Consider the following 19,993-nt stretch of genomic DNA (forward strand, 5'->3'; position numbering starts at 1 on the left):
TAAAATAATAATGGACTTTGTATCTAATTATGAAAATTTGTTTACTTCCCCCAAAACGCATCTTGACTGTATGGAAAAAAGTAATCCATATGGGCGGCCGAGTTTGTCCCTCTCCTGTCCCCTAAATCTGGGATCCCTTGCCCCATAATTGCTGCCAATATTGCAGACATCTTAATCTTGCTTTGCCCCAAATTCATGCACTAAAACACCAATATTAACTCCAAATTCATGCACTAAATCAACTCTCATTTTTTTGTTGCCAAACGCTTTCTCCAAGAAACACACACTACAAATATTGTAAACAAAAGGGTTCCGGTTCAGTTTTAGTTTTGTTCCACATACCATATATTGTTTGCTATCAACAAAATGGAAAGTGATATGAATTTCAAGGCAACTGAACTGAGATTGGGATTACCAGGCACGGATGAATGTGAAGAAATGGTGAAAACTCCAAAGAACAACAAGCGCGCCTTGCCTGAATCGAATAGCGGATCGGAGATTGCTTCTTCTGCACTCGAAATCCCACCAGCACCCAAGTAAGAGATCCATTAATTGCCTCTCATCTTTTATAAGTAACTGACTTGTTTTGTTGGTGATTACTTATTGGTTCCAGGGCACAGATAGTCGGGTGGCCGCCGGTGAGGTCTTACCGGAAAAGCAATGTCCAGATGAAGATGCATTCTGAATCTGAACCAGGGATTTACGTGAAAGTTAGCATGGATGGTGCCCCTTACCTTAGAAAGATTGATCTCAAAGTTTACGATGGATACCCACAACTCCTCCAGGCTTTAGAAAATATGTTCAAACTCTCCATAGGTAAGGGATATATGTATGTTTTCATTTCTTTTCTTTCCGGTTAGTAATGATTATTGGGATTGCTCTTAACACATGGTGTAATTTGGTCGATTAGGGGAATATTCAGAGAGGGGAGGGTACAAAGGATCGGAATATTCACCTGCATATGAAGATAAAGATGGTGATTTGATGCTCGTTGGAGATGTTCCATGGGAGTGAGTTCCCCTATGCCCTATCTAAATCTTGTAAAAATAGAAAATAACTCTAGTTTTTATATAAATTTCTCCCGACATGCAGAATTCGACCACGCACATTTTCTCATGCATAAATAATTTTGCAGTATGTTCAAGTCATCCTGCAAGAAACTGAGGATCATGAAAGGATCAGAAGCTGCCAAAGGATTAGGCTTTGGTGCATAAGGAGACACTTATTCTTGGATTAATTCATGGTTTTATTTAAAATGTGACCCAACAGAAAAAAAATGATGAGGCCCTCTCACGGGAGAGAGAATCATGATTACGACTATTCAGAGTTCACCAAGAACTCTAGATTTTGAAGTTCCTTTGTATTCAACAATTTTCTGCAACCTCAACTGGGAGGAGGTTTAATTAAAAGAAGCTAGATACATAGAAATTGCAAATATTTTCATACCATTTCTTTTTCTTTAAAAAATGCTTTTGAGTTATTTTGATTTTCAATGCTATGCTTGTAACAAATCCATGTGCAAGCTATTGTACAAAGATATGCATATATACATCCTTAGTATTAGGATTTTGGTTATGTTTTCTTCATACAAGAACGTGTGTTTGCATTGTGATCTTGAATATGCATTTGTTGGGAAAGTGAATACAAAGGAATCAATATTATTGTATCTCAGTATTGAATTAATAAATGTTCTTATCCCAAGATTACCGCGTGAATTATTATTAATAATTCATTTGTTAATATATTTATTCTAAATTAGATCAAGAAGTTTTGTATGACGTTAATATTTATTAATAATTTATTTTTATTCAATCCGAGTCATCTCATTCATCTTCCCATTATTACCAATCATTAATATGGTAGAGATTTTCCATGAATTTGACATCAATGTATAAATTTAAGTAACTAAAATTAAAAATAAATTAAAATAATAATTAGTTTGATTGAGTTAAGTATATTATTAATGATCCTATTAAACTAACATAAAAAAAAAGATTTAAATAACATAGAGAACATGACAAATTGTAAAACAAAAAAATATTAAAATATTAAGCTCGCAAATGGAAGTCATATATTTAATAGATTAATAGATAATATATTATTTAATAATATTTATTTAGCATCGTATATCGAAAATTGACTAAATAGCTTAAATATTTACATTGAAATCACTTACATATAAACATTTTCTCTCAATCACGTATCCCTTTTAATACATAAGTAGTCTAAAAATATTTATATTCTAAATAGGAAAAAAAAATGTTTTATATAACCTTAAAATTTATTAATAATTTAATTTTATTCAATCGCTCTCATGTCAATTTGTCTTCCTATTATTATCTTAATGTTTGTAATATTAATAATTTATTTCAATTTATAACATTATGATAGTGATTTTCAATGTAAATATTAAAGTAATTAATTTTAAATTTAAAAGTAAAATTAAAATTAAAATAATAAATAGTTTGACCCCACGTGAGGAAAATGCAAGTTTAGATTATTAGACTCCGTTTGCTACGTGTGATAGGATTAGTAAATGATTAATAATTAGAGTGATTAAAAAATGAGTTATATGTATTAATAGTATGGTGAGATAAATAACATGGTGTTTGGTATGATTTTAAAATGATGGATTAATTTTGTAAATTTTATTGTAATGACTAAAATGCCCAAATGCTAATTAAAAATATATTTTTAAAATAATTAGATAGATAATTAAATATTTATAATTATAGTTTACATTTATTAAAATTAATTTAAATCATTAAAAAATAAATTAGAATTGAAAAAATATTTATTTTCATAAAAAAATTAATTAACAAGATTAAAAATTTATAAAAATTTAATTTAAGATAAATTTGTATTACAATTTATTTTCGTTAAAATGATTGAAAATAATTAAAATATATGAAATTAATTTATAAAAAAATATAATAAAAATTTAAATATTATATTAATTATTAAATTTAATAATTTTAATTTTCATATTATATCGAAGAAAACAATTCAAGGTATTGTGGTCAATATACAATCTTATCATGATCATTATTAAAAAAATTATTAATTATCACACCTTTTGAGGAGGGATATTTAATCACCCAAGTAACATGTATAATGTGGGATTTCAATCATAATCAAGGGCCTATAGATTAATAAAAAACTAACCAAACGCGACATAAATGAATAATTATTAAATAATCATTCTCTTATCATGGCTACCAAACATAGTCTTAAAGTATTAATCTTAAATGGTCTCACATAATTCTCAGGATACTCGATATATTTGCATCATATTAGAATAGGGTAAATGCTCCATTCTCTCCATCTAGATCTTCTGATGAACAATTTTTTCCATGTAAGATTTGATTTATATAGAAGGGGATGGATGCACATTAATTAATTTATTTCAAAATACATCATTGGAATATAGCAAGTTTGGCAGGATAAATGAATTTCACGGAAAAACAACCAAACTATTATGTTCGTAAACTATACATTTCCCATGCGACTACTATATTCCACCAATAAAGAATAAGAAAAATGGAAAGGATCAATGAGAAACGGGATGTAAAATAATAAAGAGAACTATGAGCAACGAGATTCTAGAATACCACTGGTTGTTCTCCTTCAAGCTCTGATATCACGATCAACGAGTCACTCGGGTCGAGAGTTAGATGCTCAGACTTCGGAATTGGGTTGATGACCTGCAGTATTTGAAACATAGCATCAATGTACTATTCTCATTTCAATAAATATAACCAAAGAAAGGCAAGCAAGCTACCTTCTTGTTCTGTTTGACATAACCGATGGCCACTTCTCTTCGGAGATGTGCTCTTTCTGATAGCTCGTTAAACGTGGGATTTTCACCTTCTTTTTTGTAGAGACTTATATCCTGTCCAAAAATCGTGAACAATAAATATCATGAAGCTACGTGCTGTATTGTTCGACATTGGATAGATCAATTCATGTTTCAGAAAACTAGCCAAAGTTCTCTCAAGTTTTAATACAATAAATCACAATTATCAAAATGAATGCTTTGTAAACCTTAACGTAAATTTCATCTCCCTCTGCGTTAAGAATGTCTTTCCAAACCTCGTTCAATGCACTGTTCTCTGCCACTGCCAAAAAAAGGATGAGACTTACTAAAATCAGCTTGATACGAAAGATGATTTTTTTTTCTTTTTTTGGTTTCGAAGATGGAGAGATGTAAATTTCTAAACCTTGAGCTGTCACAAGGCTCATTACTTCCTCTGCCGCAATATATGTGAGGGTTGGTCTGATCCTAGTAATCTATGAAGCAATGAGATTTAGCTATCAGCGATTTCTTTGAGAAATGGCTGTATAAAAGTAACATGGTGAGCGTGGCTGCATTAAAATAATCACTTCAGGTTCTTGGAAAAAAATTTACTTGCTTTCCCATTTTTGAATCCGCAATTTCCGCAACCAGATTTTGCACCTGCAAGATTCATCAAATTACTTCAAAAACATGAGATAAGTTTCCATATTGCACCTTATTCGAAAACAAGTGTTAGACAAATTAACGAGTTGGTGGATTTTAAACAACCGTACCTTTACTCCAAGTTTACCACATGTATTTTCAGCTAGAAGAAGACAATATGCTGAGTTTTTGTCTGTCCTTGATGAATCTATAAACCATTAAATTACAAGGAAAAAGATCAATAAAAAACCTGAGTCAATTTGATACAAATCAGCATCATACGCCTTACCTCCAACTTGCCACTCTCTATCAGATATCACAACAATTGAAAATGGAACACCTTCTTTCTGAAACACCCTTTGAAATTTAATAATGGTTTCTTCTAAAGTGAGATGATCCATTGGATTTCCAACCTGTGATGAATGGACAGACAACAGTACCATTGGGAATGAAGGTGAATGAAACGTAATGTAAAACTTGCTTAAATGTAATGACATACTTAGGGTGTGGTGTAGTTTTACCCGGTGAGAAACTTTAACATGTTTGAGTTTCCTCTGACCAGCCAGATTATTTGCCTTATTTCTCTCATCCATCGGAACCTCTGATAGAATTTCCTGCTCTTACGCATCCAGATACGAATAAATTTGAGATAAGAAAATAAAAAACTTTTCGCAAGAGAAATATAAGATACAGAGACAGGCAGAAGTTTAATGGAGTGTACCAACACACTGCCTGGTCCAAGATAATTGTCATATTCTTCTATCATTTTCACAACATCGTGGCGCCATCCGAGTATTAGTATGCATTCTTTTGGACCTAGTGACGAGTCTGATGCCTTCATGCAAATGTTTGAAAAAAATCAATCCTTAAGCTAAGAAATGCACAATAACAGCAGTTATTCTTCACCTGGTAAGGCATACCTTGGAACCTGATTTTTTTGGTCTTTTTACCATATTCTGCAGCCGCTCTCTTGTAACATCAGATGTTAGGCTTTGGAATATGTTTCCTTGATTTATGGCCTCGAGATCATTGGTCAAACTATCATTTTCTCGTGGATATGAGAGTTTTGGTTTCTTCTTTCCATGTAAAGGTGCAATAAACAGAACCTACGTGTGTTGTATGAATGCTTTTTACACTTGCTAGAGTGTGAAATGGAAAACCGGTACCCAATTTAGAAAACTTTTACATGATTTTGAACATATTTTCACGGCATGTTTGCTAGACAGTCAAACCCATAATCCTTACTGTTACAAAAATACAAACTGAAGTACATTCGCTATCCAAGATTTGCATACCTTGTCAGTTACTTCCAAAATTTCTTCATCATTTGGGTGAAAACTAACCCTTCCATCCCGATAAAGCCCACAAACAACTGCCTGAAAAAGGTAAACGAAAAAAGAAAACAAAAAATTCATTGATTCAGAAACCTAAAGAATCAAATGAAATTAATATACCACATAGAGGATGGTTATTATATACCTCTTGAAAACCACACCTCAATTGCCTGTAAGTTAGCCCTGCTAAATTAGGAAAATTGCAAAGATTGAACACATTTTCTGCAACATAAAGATATCCGTGGTCAGAAATTAGCATGAGATTTAAAATCAATAAGAAAGAAAAATGCATAATGTCATTCAAATCCCATGCTTTGACGTGTCAAGAGAACAGTTATATCTTTCAATTTCCTAAAGCTTTGAGAATTATTGTTCCATAGAGATAGCTGAAAAACACATCGCGATAACTATCATGACAAGGGAAAAGAAAGGATATGGATTTACTTTGATAGTTTAGCAAGTGTTTGTATATCTTTATCAGCCCTTTTTGTCTAGAACACTGAACAAATAATTTGGATGCAACATTTTCGACAGGCTCCACTTTTAACCCTGAGATTGATTTTAAAAGCTGACTGGTGTTTGAACTTGAGACCTGTATCACAAATTAGAGTAAAACTTTACAAGTCATAATGTAGAAAGAGACCATCCATCTGAAACTAACCTCAACTATAGTAGGTACAGAGGTCACCATAAGAACGGGTTGAAGAGCAAGAACTGTTAGAAATGCATCCGTGTCAACTTCATATCTAACAAATTAAAGATTTAGCTTTATGTTTCAGATTTTACAAAATCAAATGCATCAAAGACAATATCTTGATAAAAGGAAAAAGGGCATAAAATGCAAGCCTTGTTAGAAATATTGTGGGTGAAATGGGCATTCCTCAAACTCACTGGTCACTACTACGATTTTAGGGAGCTGGGAAACTAAGTTTTTTGTCAAAGCCTTCTTAATTCATAATCAAATTCAGTGAAAATACAAAAAATACTAAATAATTTTATAAACTGTTGTCAATCACATGCCCATTAAATTAAACAAGTTATCCAGGACCAATCAAGTTCTTACCTATCTCCCTTTGTTGGTAATATGATTATGGCACGTGCCTTCTTTGCTGCAGCTCTTTCAAATGACTTAGTCAAGCTTAGACTACAACTGCACCAGTAGATGTTATGTCGGCAGTCAGGCGTAAAAACGACAATTGCAAAAGACTGCTTGATTCAAGATCTTTATGTTAGAGTAGGTGCCCGTCGAGCCAAGTGTTGGCCGAGTGTTCACAATGAAACTCTATGAATAAGCAGTCTTTATTTTAATAATATTTGAAATTATTACTTTGGCAAATCTTTATCTGTATACCCATGCTAGCTGCATAGATAAAGCCCTTGAATATACAAATAGTAGAAAGAATATGAGATGCTCATATGATGAGTATCATGAAACTCATATTTGTAATACTGTATATTCTAAACGGTTCCTAGTCGATTCAGCCGCCACTAAGAAGGATATAGGCCGCTCGAGTTAGAGACTAGTATCTGCGATGTGAGTACCATGTTTCATTGGTAGGGGACATTGTGATGTCCGAACATGCAGATAGGTGCTCCTTGTAGAGTGCACTGAACAACCCTCCATAAAAGGACTTTCCAAGTGGTTCTCACTTATCGAGTGGAAAAGTCCTGGTTTATGGTTGTACAGAATTAGTCCTTATGACCCGGGACAACATTGAGACTCTATGTGCTAGAATTACACTTTGACTTGTTTACCGACTCTCATGGGGTCATCAGGTGGCAAGGTTGGGTGTTATGTCGAAACACATAGGAGTCGATGCATTGTAGTCGGGGATTCACCGCTTACCTTCGGGTATGGATATCCTATGTGTTATCATGTGTATGTAGATCGAAATCTCTGGCCAGAGTATGGTTGTAATTATGAAAGGGGTTTCATAGATTACACCATCGATGCAACTACAACATGACACATAGTATCGATTCATTGACAACTCTCGATAAACCAATGGTTGTCGAATCGATCGGGATATATGAGTTGAAGGGACCGTACTGTACGCTAACCATAATTGAATGGTTCTTGCAGGCACTATCATGTGATACCTAGGGAATCACGTAAGCGATGCTGCTAGGCGTTTAACGTGATTGGTTGGGTACTATCAGACTTGAGTTCTGACGTTCTTACCATCAAGGAGTTGATAAGTAAGAATGGAGCAATTGGGGTATGCTCGAATAAGGACATGTTTAGTCCGAATCACATGGAGATGTGAACCCACGGCTAGTTGTATCAATGAACCATTGAGGGCCACACAAGTGCTAGCTTAGTAAATCCCGATGAGAAGTAAAATAGTTCAATGTGTTGAACGGCTTATAAAAGAGTTTATAAGCGTAAGGAAAATTAGAAGTATGACTTCTATAAAGGAGAAAATAGTTCAAAGTGTTGAACGGCTTATAAATGTGTTTATAAGTGTAAAGAAAAATAGAAGTATGACTTCTATGAGAGAAATATAAATTTTAATTTATGGAAGTGTTCCTAGATTAAAATTTGGCCAAGTGACTAATGTTTTTTGAAAATTGTGATTTTCATAAACATTATTATGGACTAAATTAAATTAATTCAAGTGTTGAATTAATTAAACACTAGTGGGCCTAGTAGAGCCCAAATAATTAAATTAATTCAAGTGTTGGATTAATTAAATAATATTGAGTCTAGTAGAGCTCAATTAAAATAATTATTTAACTAGTGGGACTTGGGTAAATTCAAGTAATGTTTAATTAGTCTCAAATATGTTTGAGATAATTAAATTTAGTCCAAAGTTTTTAATTTGATTGAAAACTATATTATATGCATGCATGGGAGGTGAAGGGTTGGAGATTACTTTTGAATAAAATAATGGCATGGCATGCTACTTTTTTTTGCCTTTTGCTTTTCTCACAACCAAGGCAAGGGAATTAACTCATTCTTCCCCCCCCTCCACATGCATATGGCCGAAATCTCCCTCTCCCAATTCTCTCCATTTTTCCTTCCTTTTGTGTTCTTCAATTAGTTGGAGAAAACACTATCTTCTCTTTGAAAAATCCTCACATTTTTCTAGTGCAAAATGTGAGGGGATCTACCTAGTTGGTGGTGGGCTTGATTGGAAGAAAGGAGTCCAAAAGAAAGGTGGAGCTTGTAGATTGTCTACCTTCAAGAGCTAAGGTGTTTACACCTTAGTTGGAGCCATAAAATCAATCCTTGTGATTGATAGGTAATTTTCTCAACACCCTATGCTTGAAAGTTGAGATTTTTGTATATGTTTGCACAACTAGTACATGGTGTTCAATTTTGAAAAATTTTATACCAAAATTTCGGTTTTCATGTTTTGAAAACACTTTTGTGCTTCCGTTGCGATTTTGAACACCGTATATCGATCCCTTTCACTTTAGATAATTAAAAGAATACTGGATCTTTAAAGCGATCAATTCTTCTCGCCTCTCAGAAAAATGCGATATAAAAAGGTCATGGAAAAAATAATAGGATAATGTATTGAAAAATATAGTGAACGAATAACGCAAGCAAGAATCGTTTGCTTTTCCCGTTTACTGGCAATCATCATATGCTTCAGTAGTAATTGAAAAAAATGAACTAGGGAAATGCAATATATATTTCCAATATTGATTGGAAAATATGTTGCTAAGTTGAGATGTAAAATTAGGTGATCGGTCCTATTGAGATGCTAATTGTAAAGGTGCTCCAAGTTTTATTTAAATTTTATGCATAAGTTCTGTGTATAAAATTTTTAAAACGATTCACAAACATGTACAGCACACCCTTATGTTAAAGCCACAGATTGTCGTTACAAAAGAAGAATAATATTCGACAATGGTAACCTTTCGAGGCAAGTGTAAAACTGAGTCAATATGTTCTCTATGCATAAATAATTTGTCGCATTCTAAATCATAAAGTGCATAAATACCAAGGACTTGTTAAATCTCATCCTCCTCTAGACACCTGGAACCCATATGAAAAGTTCAAGCTTTTCCCATATGTGATCAGGCAACTATTATTTCTTTAGTAGTTAGGTGACAATAAGAAGAACATGGCCCAATACCATAGGTACTCTTACATATTGTTAGGAATTAGGGCGGTTGATAAATTTTCCCTACTTGGCCACTTGTAACAACACACTGATGCTTTCAGAAAATAAACAGTATGTGGAAATGTTTTAGGTGTTAAACTAAGAAAGATGTAATCACACCATTTGTAGGCGCTTGTTTACATCTTTTGTTAAATAACATACCTTTTTGTCAGAATATCAATATGACTGAGATCTTTAGCTATGTTGTCGGCAACTTTATCCATCTGTTTCCTTGGAAGGTCAGACAAAAGTAGGATTCTCTGTCTCCTGGAACATGTCTTTAGATATGACAGACGGTGCATAATCTTAACGCAGTGTCTAAATGTCAATATTCATGACCAATTACCTAGCTGTAGCAGTGCCTAACCGAACAGAAAATTCATGATGCTTATTTATCTGCTTCAGGATAAAACTCAGACGACTATTAACTCCACAAATGATTATATGGTCAGTCTCCAGAACTTGTATTTGTGCCCCTTCTCTGAGCCTTTGCATATTATTCTGCCAAAATGCTAATCAGAGGTACAACTTTCCAACAGATCTTTTGTAAAACACAGTATATTATCAGCTTACCCTAAACTGTTCGGTCATGGTGCTCAATAGCCGAGAATAGAACAGTATGCCCCATATAGCAAGCAATAAGCCAATAACACGCTCAATTCTAGTTCTTTGCTGTAGTTGAATCAAAGAATGATTTTTAACAGATAAAGTTAATACTTCATTGTTTGTCAACCAATATGCAAGAGTTAAAATTTTTATCAAGTGACAAGATCAAATTGGCAAAGATGGATCACACTTTCAAGTGAGTTGATGATGAACACAAGCATGCCCAAGCCTCCCAAAAGCAATCCTCAAGAGACCGAGTGCTACCTCTGTACTCCGATTTATACATTTTGCAATCAGAAAATACACGATTCTAAATGAAAAAAAGATTGTAGAGGCACCAACCATAAGTAGATTATACTTATTAAAATGTATCAGATAAAGGATCAGTCATGATTAAGCAGCAGAAAATATTTAAAAAAAATCTCAAACACAGCTCAAGTAACTTGCCAAATCTCAAACAAGATGAACTTGTGAAGTTAAGGTGGAGCCGAACAAAAATCCATAAAATTCAAAGAAAACGAAGGAAACTTTTAGATTTGAAATTGGAAATTATTTCTGTCAGAAAGATTAATTGTACAAAAAAATGGGAAAAAAAAAAAAGAAGTTCCATCGACAAAAAGCCAAACCATGTTCTAGCTTCTGACAGAGCAAATTTGCTACTTGTGAGGCCAATATCATCTGATAAACACGATCCTAAGCAGAGTTAAGGGTTGGCTTTCAACATATTACACTGAAGCTGATCTGGTTTTAATACATAGAAAATACAAATTAATAAACTGTGTACAAAAAAATTTAGCTCATTTACCACATAAAATAAGTGGACTTGGACAAAGAACAATATACTAGTACCAAGTAATTTTATAAATTTCACAAACCAATTGAAGCTACAAAACAGAACTTGAAATGACACAACATAACTAGTCCTCGATATTGTTCTTCAAATTAATAATCAATACGTAACCTGAACTTGAAGAAGAGGAAACCACCAATGATGACAAACGAGAAGCATGCAACGAGGAGCACAATAAAAAACCTGCATGAATCCAAATTAAGTACTCCTGCTAAACAGTCAATACAATTACATAAGGTCAAATCAAGAATACTTGCAAGAAAGCATAGGTAAAATGTTCAATATATTTTCCTTTACAAAAGCATGTGGAACATAACACATGTAAATCTTTTTCTTTTGGATTGAACCTAAAACTGAAGTACCGTACCTACTTATCAAATTCATATTGTAACAGGCACAAATATCACGCTCCCGTCTCGTATAACAAAATCCTATGTATTGTACAGGACATCATTTAACTAACAAATTCCCGTGATTCACATAATTTCAACTGACATGCAAACCAATTAACAAATCTCACAATAAGTTTTCTTGGAAATTCAAGTTCGTCAAGGGCATGTTTGTGTTTTAGGACAAGCAGCCACTCATTAACCAGTAATAGTTTCACGAAATAAAAAACTAAAGTGGTATCTGACTCGTAATTCGTCAAAATTAAATCATCAATGGACATAAAACACTTTACGTCAACTGAAAACTAACGACTGAAGATAACCTGAAGGTGGTGTTTGCTGTACTTACGTGGCAACGTTTCTCTCTAATTGAATGTTGAATAAATAAATTAATCGAGCGAGACTCCATTTGAGATCTTGAAATGAAGGCAATGAAATATCCAATTGAAGCGGTGTTGGTTTACTAAAGGAGTTAGACATGCAAGCAAAGGGCAAACTTGAAGTTGCAAACACTTGAATTGCACAAAATAGTGGTTCCCGGACAACTTTCATCACCGAAGTATTGCTAAATGAATGCATCATTCTGACTAAAAAACATGAGACGCATGCCGCCAGGAGTTTTGATCTAACATACTGCACAGGCTACAATACGAATGGATTAGTCACACTGTATAACTAAAGACAGACAAGAAGTTAAAGAAATCCCAAAGATTCTCTGCTCAGGGTCCATTATTCAAACAAAATCAACTCAAATTGAGTTTACTTGCATTTTTTTTGCATGTGATCTCATTTAAAAAAACTCATTTTGGACCATTTAACACGACTTAAGTTCTAAGCTGATGCACAAACCTGAGGACCATTCTTTGGGAGTATATCATTCTCACTGACAGAACCACTGGTTCTCCTTAAAGGGTCGAACTTATCCAATGTTACTTTGCAGATTATCTTCTGTTGTTCTGGAAATAAATCATAACAAAACTGAGTAGCACATAACAGATAAAAAATTGACACAAAACACTTTTCCCGATGCTCCTCTGATTACAGAAAATTTACATGAAGAATATCTAGTAAAACAATCAGTGCAGATAATTGAAAACAGTTACAAGACGAAGAAACTTGAACTAAACGATAAGTACACGTGGATCAAAGCTTACCTCTATTGTTTATTGAGAAATACTGTACATGCAAAGGTGAAATTACCATGCATCCGCATGAATGCAAACTTGACTTCCTGAAATTAACAATGCTGCTAGCTTTTTAAAAAAATCTCTAAACAACTAATTTACAATGATCAAGTACAAACTAACAAATTAAATCAATTATAAGGCATAGATATAAGTGGGCATGACTTTATGAAGTGATGTGATGGGCTTCTATAAATGTGTGAATCATTTTTATGAACTAAAGATGTGTGCAGCTCTCTCTCCTAAGCCTCACTCGTGCCAAAGATGTTAGATTGTCTATATCTAGGGAAACAGAGAATAAACATGCTCATACCATGAATAATACACCAGTCTTAATCCATTATCATAGGGCAAAGTATCGGTTTCATAAACAACACTTGAAGTTTGCATGTTTTTTCAGCTGAATGTCAGTTGCCATTCAGAATACAAATTCCATGTTTTGATCCAAAATACATGAGTTCGTCCCATTCAACTAAAATTTTAGGTCCACTGGACGCTCCCCTCTTGCAGCTGTGACATTCATAAGCAGCTTTGATGCAATGACACTTGATACAGTTCCAATGCTCCGGGGGGAAAAAAACAAATCATTAAACTAGAATACCGTAATGCAATCTAACAAAGACAGAAAACGAAAACTCCTTCCGACCCATTTACACACCAAGAAAGAATAGTAACAAACAAGGGAAAATATATTGTATGGGCTGAGATACCGATGAGCTTTTGGTTCAGAAATTTATACATACATATTGTTTGTAACTTCTCGCGTACACACAATAGATTCTCCACCTCTGTTAAACACGCACAAAGATTAAACCTTTACGCACACGAAGTAAGAATAACATGTCACCTCTTAAAAGAAGAATTCTGATTCAATCTGGGATTTCTTGTCGAAATCCATGGCCGAAAGCTGTTTAATTGCATCATCCTTTTCAATTCGAAACTTTCTTTTCAGGCGATAAAAATCCAGATTTAAATGTATATACGGATGACACGAGTAGATAAGCAAATTCTTGAGAAACTTTCAGTCCGCTAAATGCATGTTGTAGATATGAAAATCCTTCTGATAAAAAAGCTTATAACGAACACAGAAAGCGACCCAACTTTTCACCCCACCGGCTTCCTTTAATAAAAATGCCAAATTTAATTCAATTCTAAAAAATTTTAAGCCTAACAAACTAATAAAATCAAATAATGGGGAAATTCTTTTTACATGTTTTCCTTCGATCTTACGAAAATTTTGATTCCAGTTTTTGGGTATATTATTTCAAAATCATACTATATTAATCAACATCCCTCCAACGAAAAAAAAAATAAAGATTAAACGTTGATAAAATATGACTTGTAAAAATTTGGAAAATACAGTCTTTGTCAAAACAAAGTTTGTCGACTGATGTTATAATAAAACAAATATTTTCACAACTGATTTCTACAGCAAAATCTTGAAAAGAGTTGGATTAAAATTCTTTAAAATGAAAATCGGAATGATTTGGAAGTTGTTGCATTGATCATTTTGGATAATTATATGGAGAAAAAAAAGTCTTCCTTTTACTGCTTATTATTACACCTTCGAATTGCTCTCGAATCTATTGTCAAATTTTTCACTAAAAGGTTAAAAAATAAAATTAGTATCGGTTTGAAGGCAAGTTGGTCAATCCCTAAAAAGATTAAAATAATGCTTCATCTATTTCAAACATAATGGATTATCATTGTAAAACAAAGTTTGCAAACAAATTTTTTATTTTATCTTTATTTAAATTATCCAAAAAAATTTCAAAATTTAATTGATAAGTCTATATTAGTAAAAAAAAAATGTTGCTGATTGTCAAAATTATACTATATATTTGAGACAATCGGGAAAAAATAAAATCAATATAATTGATATTTTGAGATGAATGGAGTATTAACAAAAACGAACAAATTACATGTTGACAATATTATGAACAAGAAAAACGTTTTTTTTGTTGAGAAACAATAAAGTCCGAGAATGATAAATTATTTTTAGTGGTTCTGAATAGAATCAATATAGAATAAAATTCATTTTTATCCTGTATCTTTTGATATCGTTCACAAACTCATCCTTTTTGAAAAAAAAAAATTCATTATTACTTTATTTATTGGACCTCAATGGTGTTATCATCGTTGTCGTCATCTTTTGGGGTAAAAAATATATTAGTCCAACATTTATCTATATAATTCAAATTCGTCATCAACATTTGAAAACAATTTGCTATAATTTAGTCTGTACGAGTACATTGACATGAAAAATAATCTTTTTAAAACTACGTATGTTAGGGAAGCCAAAACAACTTAAAAAGATAAAATATCAATAATTTGACAAACAAACGAGTAAGATTGCATAAATATGAAAACAATCGATCCAATTTATATTTAAAATAAAAAAAATTCAAAACTGAACCGAAAATAATGATATATTTTCATGGGTGTGGACTCTCGTAAGAATGTGTTTACGTATAATATATATATATATACACACCCATATCTCTCATAAGAGTTTTTGTAAGTCCGACCCATGAATTATATACATGGGTGTGTGGTCATATCTTACCCCCAACAATATTTTTCGATAACAAGATAGGTAGGCACTTGGACCTCACGCTAAATTATTACATTATATATCAAATTAGATACTAACAATATCAGGGCTTCGTACAAGAGTCGACCATCCACAAGCAAAACGCAAAGTCTCCCCACTCCCCCACCAACCCACCCACTAAATAAAAGCAGGGAGGGAGAACCATATTATGATACCTTTTCAAATTTATCAACTCCATTACAAAGCACTTCCGACCATTTTTGTATACTTCAACATCGCCATCATATCGAGCTTGAGAATGCCATAACATATAGAAGACTTATAGGAAGAGGTAGTGGGACAAAAGTGCAACAAAATCAAAATTGTGGCATCCGACTTTGATAAGCAAATAGACACAGAAAGAGATGTATGTATAGTGGGAGTGAGGTCTGATGGGAGTTATTATAGGCACGCGCAATGACTTGTAGGATTATGAGGGGGCAGGTGGCTCAGGTTTGACAAGGGTGGAGTCATCAGATTGATTAGTGGGATAGATAAGGGATGCAAGTGATATAGGCATGATACAAAGTGATTTGGATTGAAGGAATTGCATTGCAGCCCCCACGTCTTCCTCCATGAGTTTAGCTACCTCGTTTTCTGTTTCCTCATTCGACCACTTCTCCCACACCTGCTGGTTAGATCCTATTTCACTCGTTTCACCCTGAAAGTAACAAACAGAAAAATAAATATTGTATAATGACCTTTGCAAGCATGTTCATGTGACCAGTTGAAGTATTTTTAGTTACCTCCATGGATTGTAGTGGAATGTCAGCAACAAGTTGTGCTACTGCACCAGCCCCACCTAGCCTACTCATGCTTAAAACCTGTTAGAATTTTAAGCTCGATAAAACTGCCTTCTCCTATTTGGGACTCATGAGGACTTGTAGAGCGTAATATATGGAATGTCACAAGAACAAGTCATGTCACATAATAATAATATCATAAACACGGAGAATCTTCTTGCACAATATTATGCGAACAAAGAGCTAGTTTAAAACCTTCAAATATTCTTAGCACAAGCCAAAAATATAGAGACCACAGGGTCACCTTATTTGTATTAAGAAAAGGTCCCGCTGTTTTGAACAGCAAATATTTCATTAAACAATAAATTGAATAGTTCCAGCCTTTGTTTATCCTTGGTAGAGTGAGTCTACTAGGCGAACTGGTAGGACTAGTTTAGAAACTAAGGAGAACGGCATGGGTCGCTAGGTCCGAGTCAGAAATGCGATCAAAATTCTCCCCAAGTAGGATTTGAAACTACGACCAGTCAATTAACAGCCGACCGCTCTATCACTGAGCTACTGATGAACAATGGAGTTAAGAAAGTTGATTCTCGTTCTTTGGACCAACGTATGACAAAAAGGACTTCATCACTCTTTTTCACATACACCAACCGGGAGAAAAGGTCATGAAGAAATCCCCAACTCCATTATACAAATGCTAAATCCTCGAATATAATCAACTCCATCAGTAGAAAAACAAATGAAGTGCAATGAGGTGGACATAAGCCAAGACATTGAAAAAACATCAACACTTGACAGAAATATCAATCAACAAATGTTAAGAACAAACTAACATACAAGCATGATTCAAAGACGCCTAGAAAACAAAAAAACTACCCTTAGAAGAAAAGGTATTATAGTCTAAAAAGTCCTGTGCAATGGCACAAGCATACAATAGAAAGCAACACTTGCAAACTAACGAAAAGTTAACCACTGAAGAATAGGAAATCTGGTTATGAAAACATGAATTTTCTTACCTTGACTTGGAGCCTCAAAAACTTCACATAGTCAAGTATCTCATCAAGCATAGCAGCCCTATCTGTCTGCAAAACGAGAGGAGAAAAGAGATAACAAACTTCATATGATAGGCGTATATTTTAACCCAAGTAGATAAAAGACTTGTGGCAAATATGAAGATCATGCACCTTGTTGCAGCTGGGAACAAGTTCTTGCAATGCCTTGATTCGTTCTGATATCCTTTCTCTACGCAGCTGTATCAAGAAATATTAACTTTACTGTAATATATTAGCATCGATTTGAAGAATCACAAATTTCTTCATCAGAATATCATACTTTATAGCTCGTTTATATAAATATAATAGCTCGTTTAAATAAATATACCCGTTCAGCGATGCTATGAGGATCAGTTGCTTGCCCTCTTCGTGCACGAACTCTTGGCCTAATTCCAGGGGCATGTGGAACAGTGATTGCAGTGCTCGGCGTAAGTTGCCCTTGAAAAGCCTGAGAAGTATAGCAGACTTATTATATTTTGGCATCTAGCGTGATATCATCGATTTAACAAATAATGCCTCTGTTTTGGAAAAGCAAATACAAAGAGTAAAGTGGAGAAACAGTTACCCACATTGATCACATATATTACTTCTGTTCAAAAATTGCAAACAGGCCTTATTTACTTCACTCAAAAACTGAAAATTCCTGTGAACGTAGAGGAATTCAAAACTACACAAGTCATCACGAGACTAATCAAACACGCTTAGCATACTAGCCTCAAACCTTATCCTGTCATATAATATAAACGCGTTAGAAACCACTCGCTCAGCGGAACAACTACGTTTAGGAGTGCACTGAATTACTGAAATAACATAATTTTAGTTCCACGCGGTTAAAAAATTAAGAATTTGCACCTTCATCAGATTATCAAATTACCAAACTAGCTAATATACAGTCCTGCCACCGAAATAGCCTGATTTTAGTTTAACCTGGTAAAAAATAAAGAATTTGCATCTCAACCAAATGCATCAACCTACCAAACTAACTTATAACGATTCCTGCTATCTCCAGACAATAACCACCACCCATGCTTGGTAATTCAAAAATAAATAAATAAATAATAATTAGAAAAGTCACGCCTAAATCAGTTAGCTGCAACAAACGGCACAAAATTAACCTTATACAAGATATCGATACATTTACTGTACGACCTGCTGAACCTGAGGCACGGGGTGGCGGATTGCATGGCCCTGTAAATGGTTAAAGGCTGGATATAGACTTCCGATGTTATTATTAACCGCTTCCCTTTCCTGCAAGAACAGAATTCACAGTACCCCGTTACTGGTTTACGACAATCAAACACCAAGAGAGGAGCAGGCCCGACGAGACCAATTTTAAATAATATGTCTTTTATAAATCAAAATTCCCCGCGAAGCAGTTAAACCGCTCCCTCGCAAGCCCCATAGATTAAGTTCACTCCGTCCCAAGCACACCACACACAGTTCACACACATACACAGAATCTTGGAAACACGATCTCTCGTAAATTGACACTCATATCAACCCCAAATTGAACCAGAAAAAGGGGCTAATGCTAAACGCTAAAGCTTACAGGCTTCACCGTAAAGCCACCACAGTAACTAACCGCTTCATGACCGTTATCTAGGCTGAGGCCCAACGGAAACAACGTGTGATTGTGCAAACCAGAGCCTACAGCAGCAGCTGAGCCAAGATGGGATACACTGTGGTTCAAAGATGCCGTTTCAGACGAGTTACCAGAGTCGGCTCCGGCCAGCCCGGTATATGAAGGGATCGAGAGTATTTGCTCGAGAAAGTCATCTGCGGCGTACCCGTCCGGTGGATTCGTCGTCATGCCGGAGACTTCAGAACGGTTTACCGGAATTTTGGGGCTAGGGTTTTGGTGGTGAAAGGTCAGAACTTTTCGCGAAAGTGGCAATGTCTGTGTTTCGTACGCTTTATGTGGGACGCGTGCTTTTTCGAAAAGTAGAATTATTTTCGCAGAGAAAGAGTGGTAGGGCAAAAGTGTGATAAAGCAACTCTTCAGGGGTAAATAAACAATAGTTAAAATTGGTACTCTTGCCGCTCGACATCGTAACTTGGTTGGCAAAAGTTTGTGTGAGACGGTTTCACGGGTCGTATTGTGAGACGGATCTCTTGTTTGGATCATTTATTAAAAAATATTATTTTTTATGCTAAGAGTATTACTTTTTATTGTGAATATCGGTAGGGTTAACTCGTCTCACAGATTAAGATCCGTGAAACGATCTCACATGAGACTCACTCAACTTGTTTTAGTTGGATAGATATTATTCATAATTATTTAATTTAATATCTTAAATACTCGTGTTTATGAGTGAGATTTAGCTTAAAATATATAGATAGTATCAAACTTTAAGATTTTGTTTGTTTATTTTAATCGCACATTTTATAGAGCTTTTTCGCTACACGGATATCAAAAACTATGAATATATAGCCTGTGTACCAATAATTTTTTATATATATAATATTAATAATCTTTTCTTCATTAATTTCGTTCGTAATAGGAGCTTGGAGAACTTTTTATCGTCATTGTCATTCATATGCGAATTGAATTCTCTAACATTATTGTTATTTTGATTTTCTTGTTAAATGTCCGCAGGATAATCAATTGTTTATTTTCTCATTATTTTATATTTGTCACTAAAATATTTATCAATATTTTCATCAGTCTGACTTTGAGTTAATCGTACTT

General features: G+C 34.1%; 3 protein-coding genes across 7 annotated transcripts in view; 1 reads left to right on the forward strand and 2 right to left on the reverse strand.

The window, feature by feature from the left end:
• The window catches only part of LOC140815036 (putative ion channel POLLUX-like 2), a 55,372-nt gene extending 41,367 nt beyond the window's left edge, over window positions 1-14,005 (reverse strand). The window contains exons 1-24 of one of the 4 annotated variants that reach the window (XM_073174140.1): window positions 13,764-14,004; window positions 12,887-12,963; window positions 12,582-12,688; window positions 12,082-12,374; window positions 11,455-11,526; window positions 10,684-10,759; window positions 10,461-10,559; window positions 10,234-10,388; window positions 10,050-10,154; window positions 6,836-6,922; window positions 6,434-6,518; window positions 6,217-6,364; window positions 5,918-5,994; window positions 5,734-5,814; window positions 5,359-5,544; window positions 5,160-5,273; window positions 4,960-5,052; window positions 4,728-4,851; window positions 4,570-4,646; window positions 4,409-4,456; window positions 4,221-4,290; window positions 4,045-4,118; window positions 3,782-3,892; window positions 3,577-3,704 (exon numbers count right to left, since the gene is read on the reverse strand). In XM_073174140.1, the coding sequence (XP_073030241.1) occupies window positions 3,603-3,704; window positions 3,782-3,892; window positions 4,045-4,118; window positions 4,221-4,290; window positions 4,409-4,456; window positions 4,570-4,646; window positions 4,728-4,851; window positions 4,960-5,052; window positions 5,160-5,273; window positions 5,359-5,544; window positions 5,734-5,814; window positions 5,918-5,994; window positions 6,217-6,364; window positions 6,434-6,518; window positions 6,836-6,922; window positions 10,050-10,154; window positions 10,234-10,388; window positions 10,461-10,559; window positions 10,684-10,759; window positions 11,455-11,526; window positions 12,082-12,374; window positions 12,582-12,688; window positions 12,887-12,963; window positions 13,764-13,840 (2,538 nt within the window). In that variant the 5' untranslated portion in view covers window positions 13,841-14,004 and the 3' untranslated portion in view covers window positions 3,577-3,602. Of the gene's footprint in view, window positions 1-3,395; window positions 3,705-3,781; window positions 3,893-4,044; window positions 4,119-4,220; window positions 4,338-4,408; window positions 4,457-4,569; window positions 4,647-4,727; window positions 4,852-4,959; window positions 5,053-5,159; window positions 5,274-5,358; window positions 5,545-5,733; window positions 5,815-5,917; window positions 5,995-6,216; window positions 6,365-6,433; window positions 6,519-6,835; window positions 6,923-10,049; window positions 10,155-10,233; window positions 10,389-10,460; window positions 10,560-10,683; window positions 10,760-11,454; window positions 11,527-12,081; window positions 12,375-12,581; window positions 12,689-12,886; window positions 12,964-13,763 lie in introns of those variants that run through there. The other 3 variants (XM_073174141.1, XM_073174139.1, XM_073174142.1) reach the window with 3 other exon arrangements.
• LOC140814275 (auxin-induced protein 22D-like) lies at window positions 217-1,642 on the forward strand. The gene is made up of 4 exons (XM_073173210.1): window positions 217-536; window positions 614-816; window positions 911-1,010; window positions 1,136-1,642. Exons 1-4 carry the CDS (start codon window positions 367-369, stop codon window positions 1,212-1,214), a joined length of 552 nt encoding a protein of 183 aa, XP_073029311.1. The 5' UTR covers window positions 217-366; the 3' UTR covers window positions 1,215-1,642.
• Window positions 14,006-15,517: 1,512 nt separating the features above from the next.
• LOC140814046 (transcription factor UNE12-like) lies at window positions 15,518-19,241 on the reverse strand. 2 transcript variants are annotated; one of them, XM_073172900.1, is made up of 7 exons: window positions 18,854-19,241; window positions 18,454-18,552; window positions 17,633-17,752; window positions 17,437-17,502; window positions 17,269-17,334; window positions 16,256-16,333; window positions 15,518-16,170 (listed from the first exon to the last, which is right to left on the reverse strand). In XM_073172900.1, the coding sequence occupies exons 1-7, from the start codon at window positions 19,112-19,114 to the stop codon at window positions 15,940-15,942; spliced, it is 921 nt and encodes a 306-aa protein (XP_073029001.1). In that variant the 5' UTR covers window positions 19,115-19,241; the 3' UTR covers window positions 15,518-15,939. The 2 variants fall into 2 exon arrangements, with proteins under 2 accessions (XP_073029001.1, XP_073029002.1); XM_073172901.1 differs by having other exon boundaries at window positions 18,887-19,240.
• Window positions 19,242-19,993: the final 752 nt, after the last annotated feature.

The sequence above is a fragment of the Primulina eburnea genome, chromosome 15 (assembly GCF_022965805.1).
Source record: "Primulina eburnea isolate SZY01 chromosome 15, ASM2296580v1, whole genome shotgun sequence".
Lineage (NCBI taxonomy): Eukaryota > Viridiplantae > Streptophyta > Magnoliopsida > Lamiales > Gesneriaceae > Primulina > Primulina eburnea.

What these genes read in the sequence shown, in the direction of transcription:
- LOC140814275 (XM_073173210.1), top strand. Translation starts at nt 367, where the DNA reads ATGGAAAGTGATATGAATTTCAAGGCAACTGAACTGAGATTGGGATTA. An exon ending in GAAATCCCACCAGCACCCAA is followed by an intron (nt 537 to 613) that starts GTAAGAGATCCA and finishes TATTGGTTCCAG; the next exon opens with GGCACAGATAGTCGGGTGGC. An exon ending in TATGTTCAAACTCTCCATAG is followed by an intron (nt 817 to 910) that starts GTAAGGGATATA and finishes TTGGTCGATTAG; the next exon opens with GGGAATATTCAGAGAGGGGA.
- LOC140814046 (XM_073172900.1), bottom strand. Translation starts at nt 19,114, where the DNA reads ATGACGACGAATCCACCGGACGGGTACGCCGCAGATGACTTTCTCGAG. An exon ending in CCGTGCCTCAGGTTCAGCAG is followed by an intron (nt 17,753 to 18,453) that starts GTCGTACAGTAA and finishes TATACTTCTCAG; the next exon opens with GCTTTTCAAGGGCAACTTAC. An exon ending in TTCCACTACAATCCATGGAG is followed by an intron (nt 16,171 to 16,255) that starts GTAACTAAAAAT and finishes TGTTACTTTCAG; the next exon opens with GGTGAAACGAGTGAAATAGG.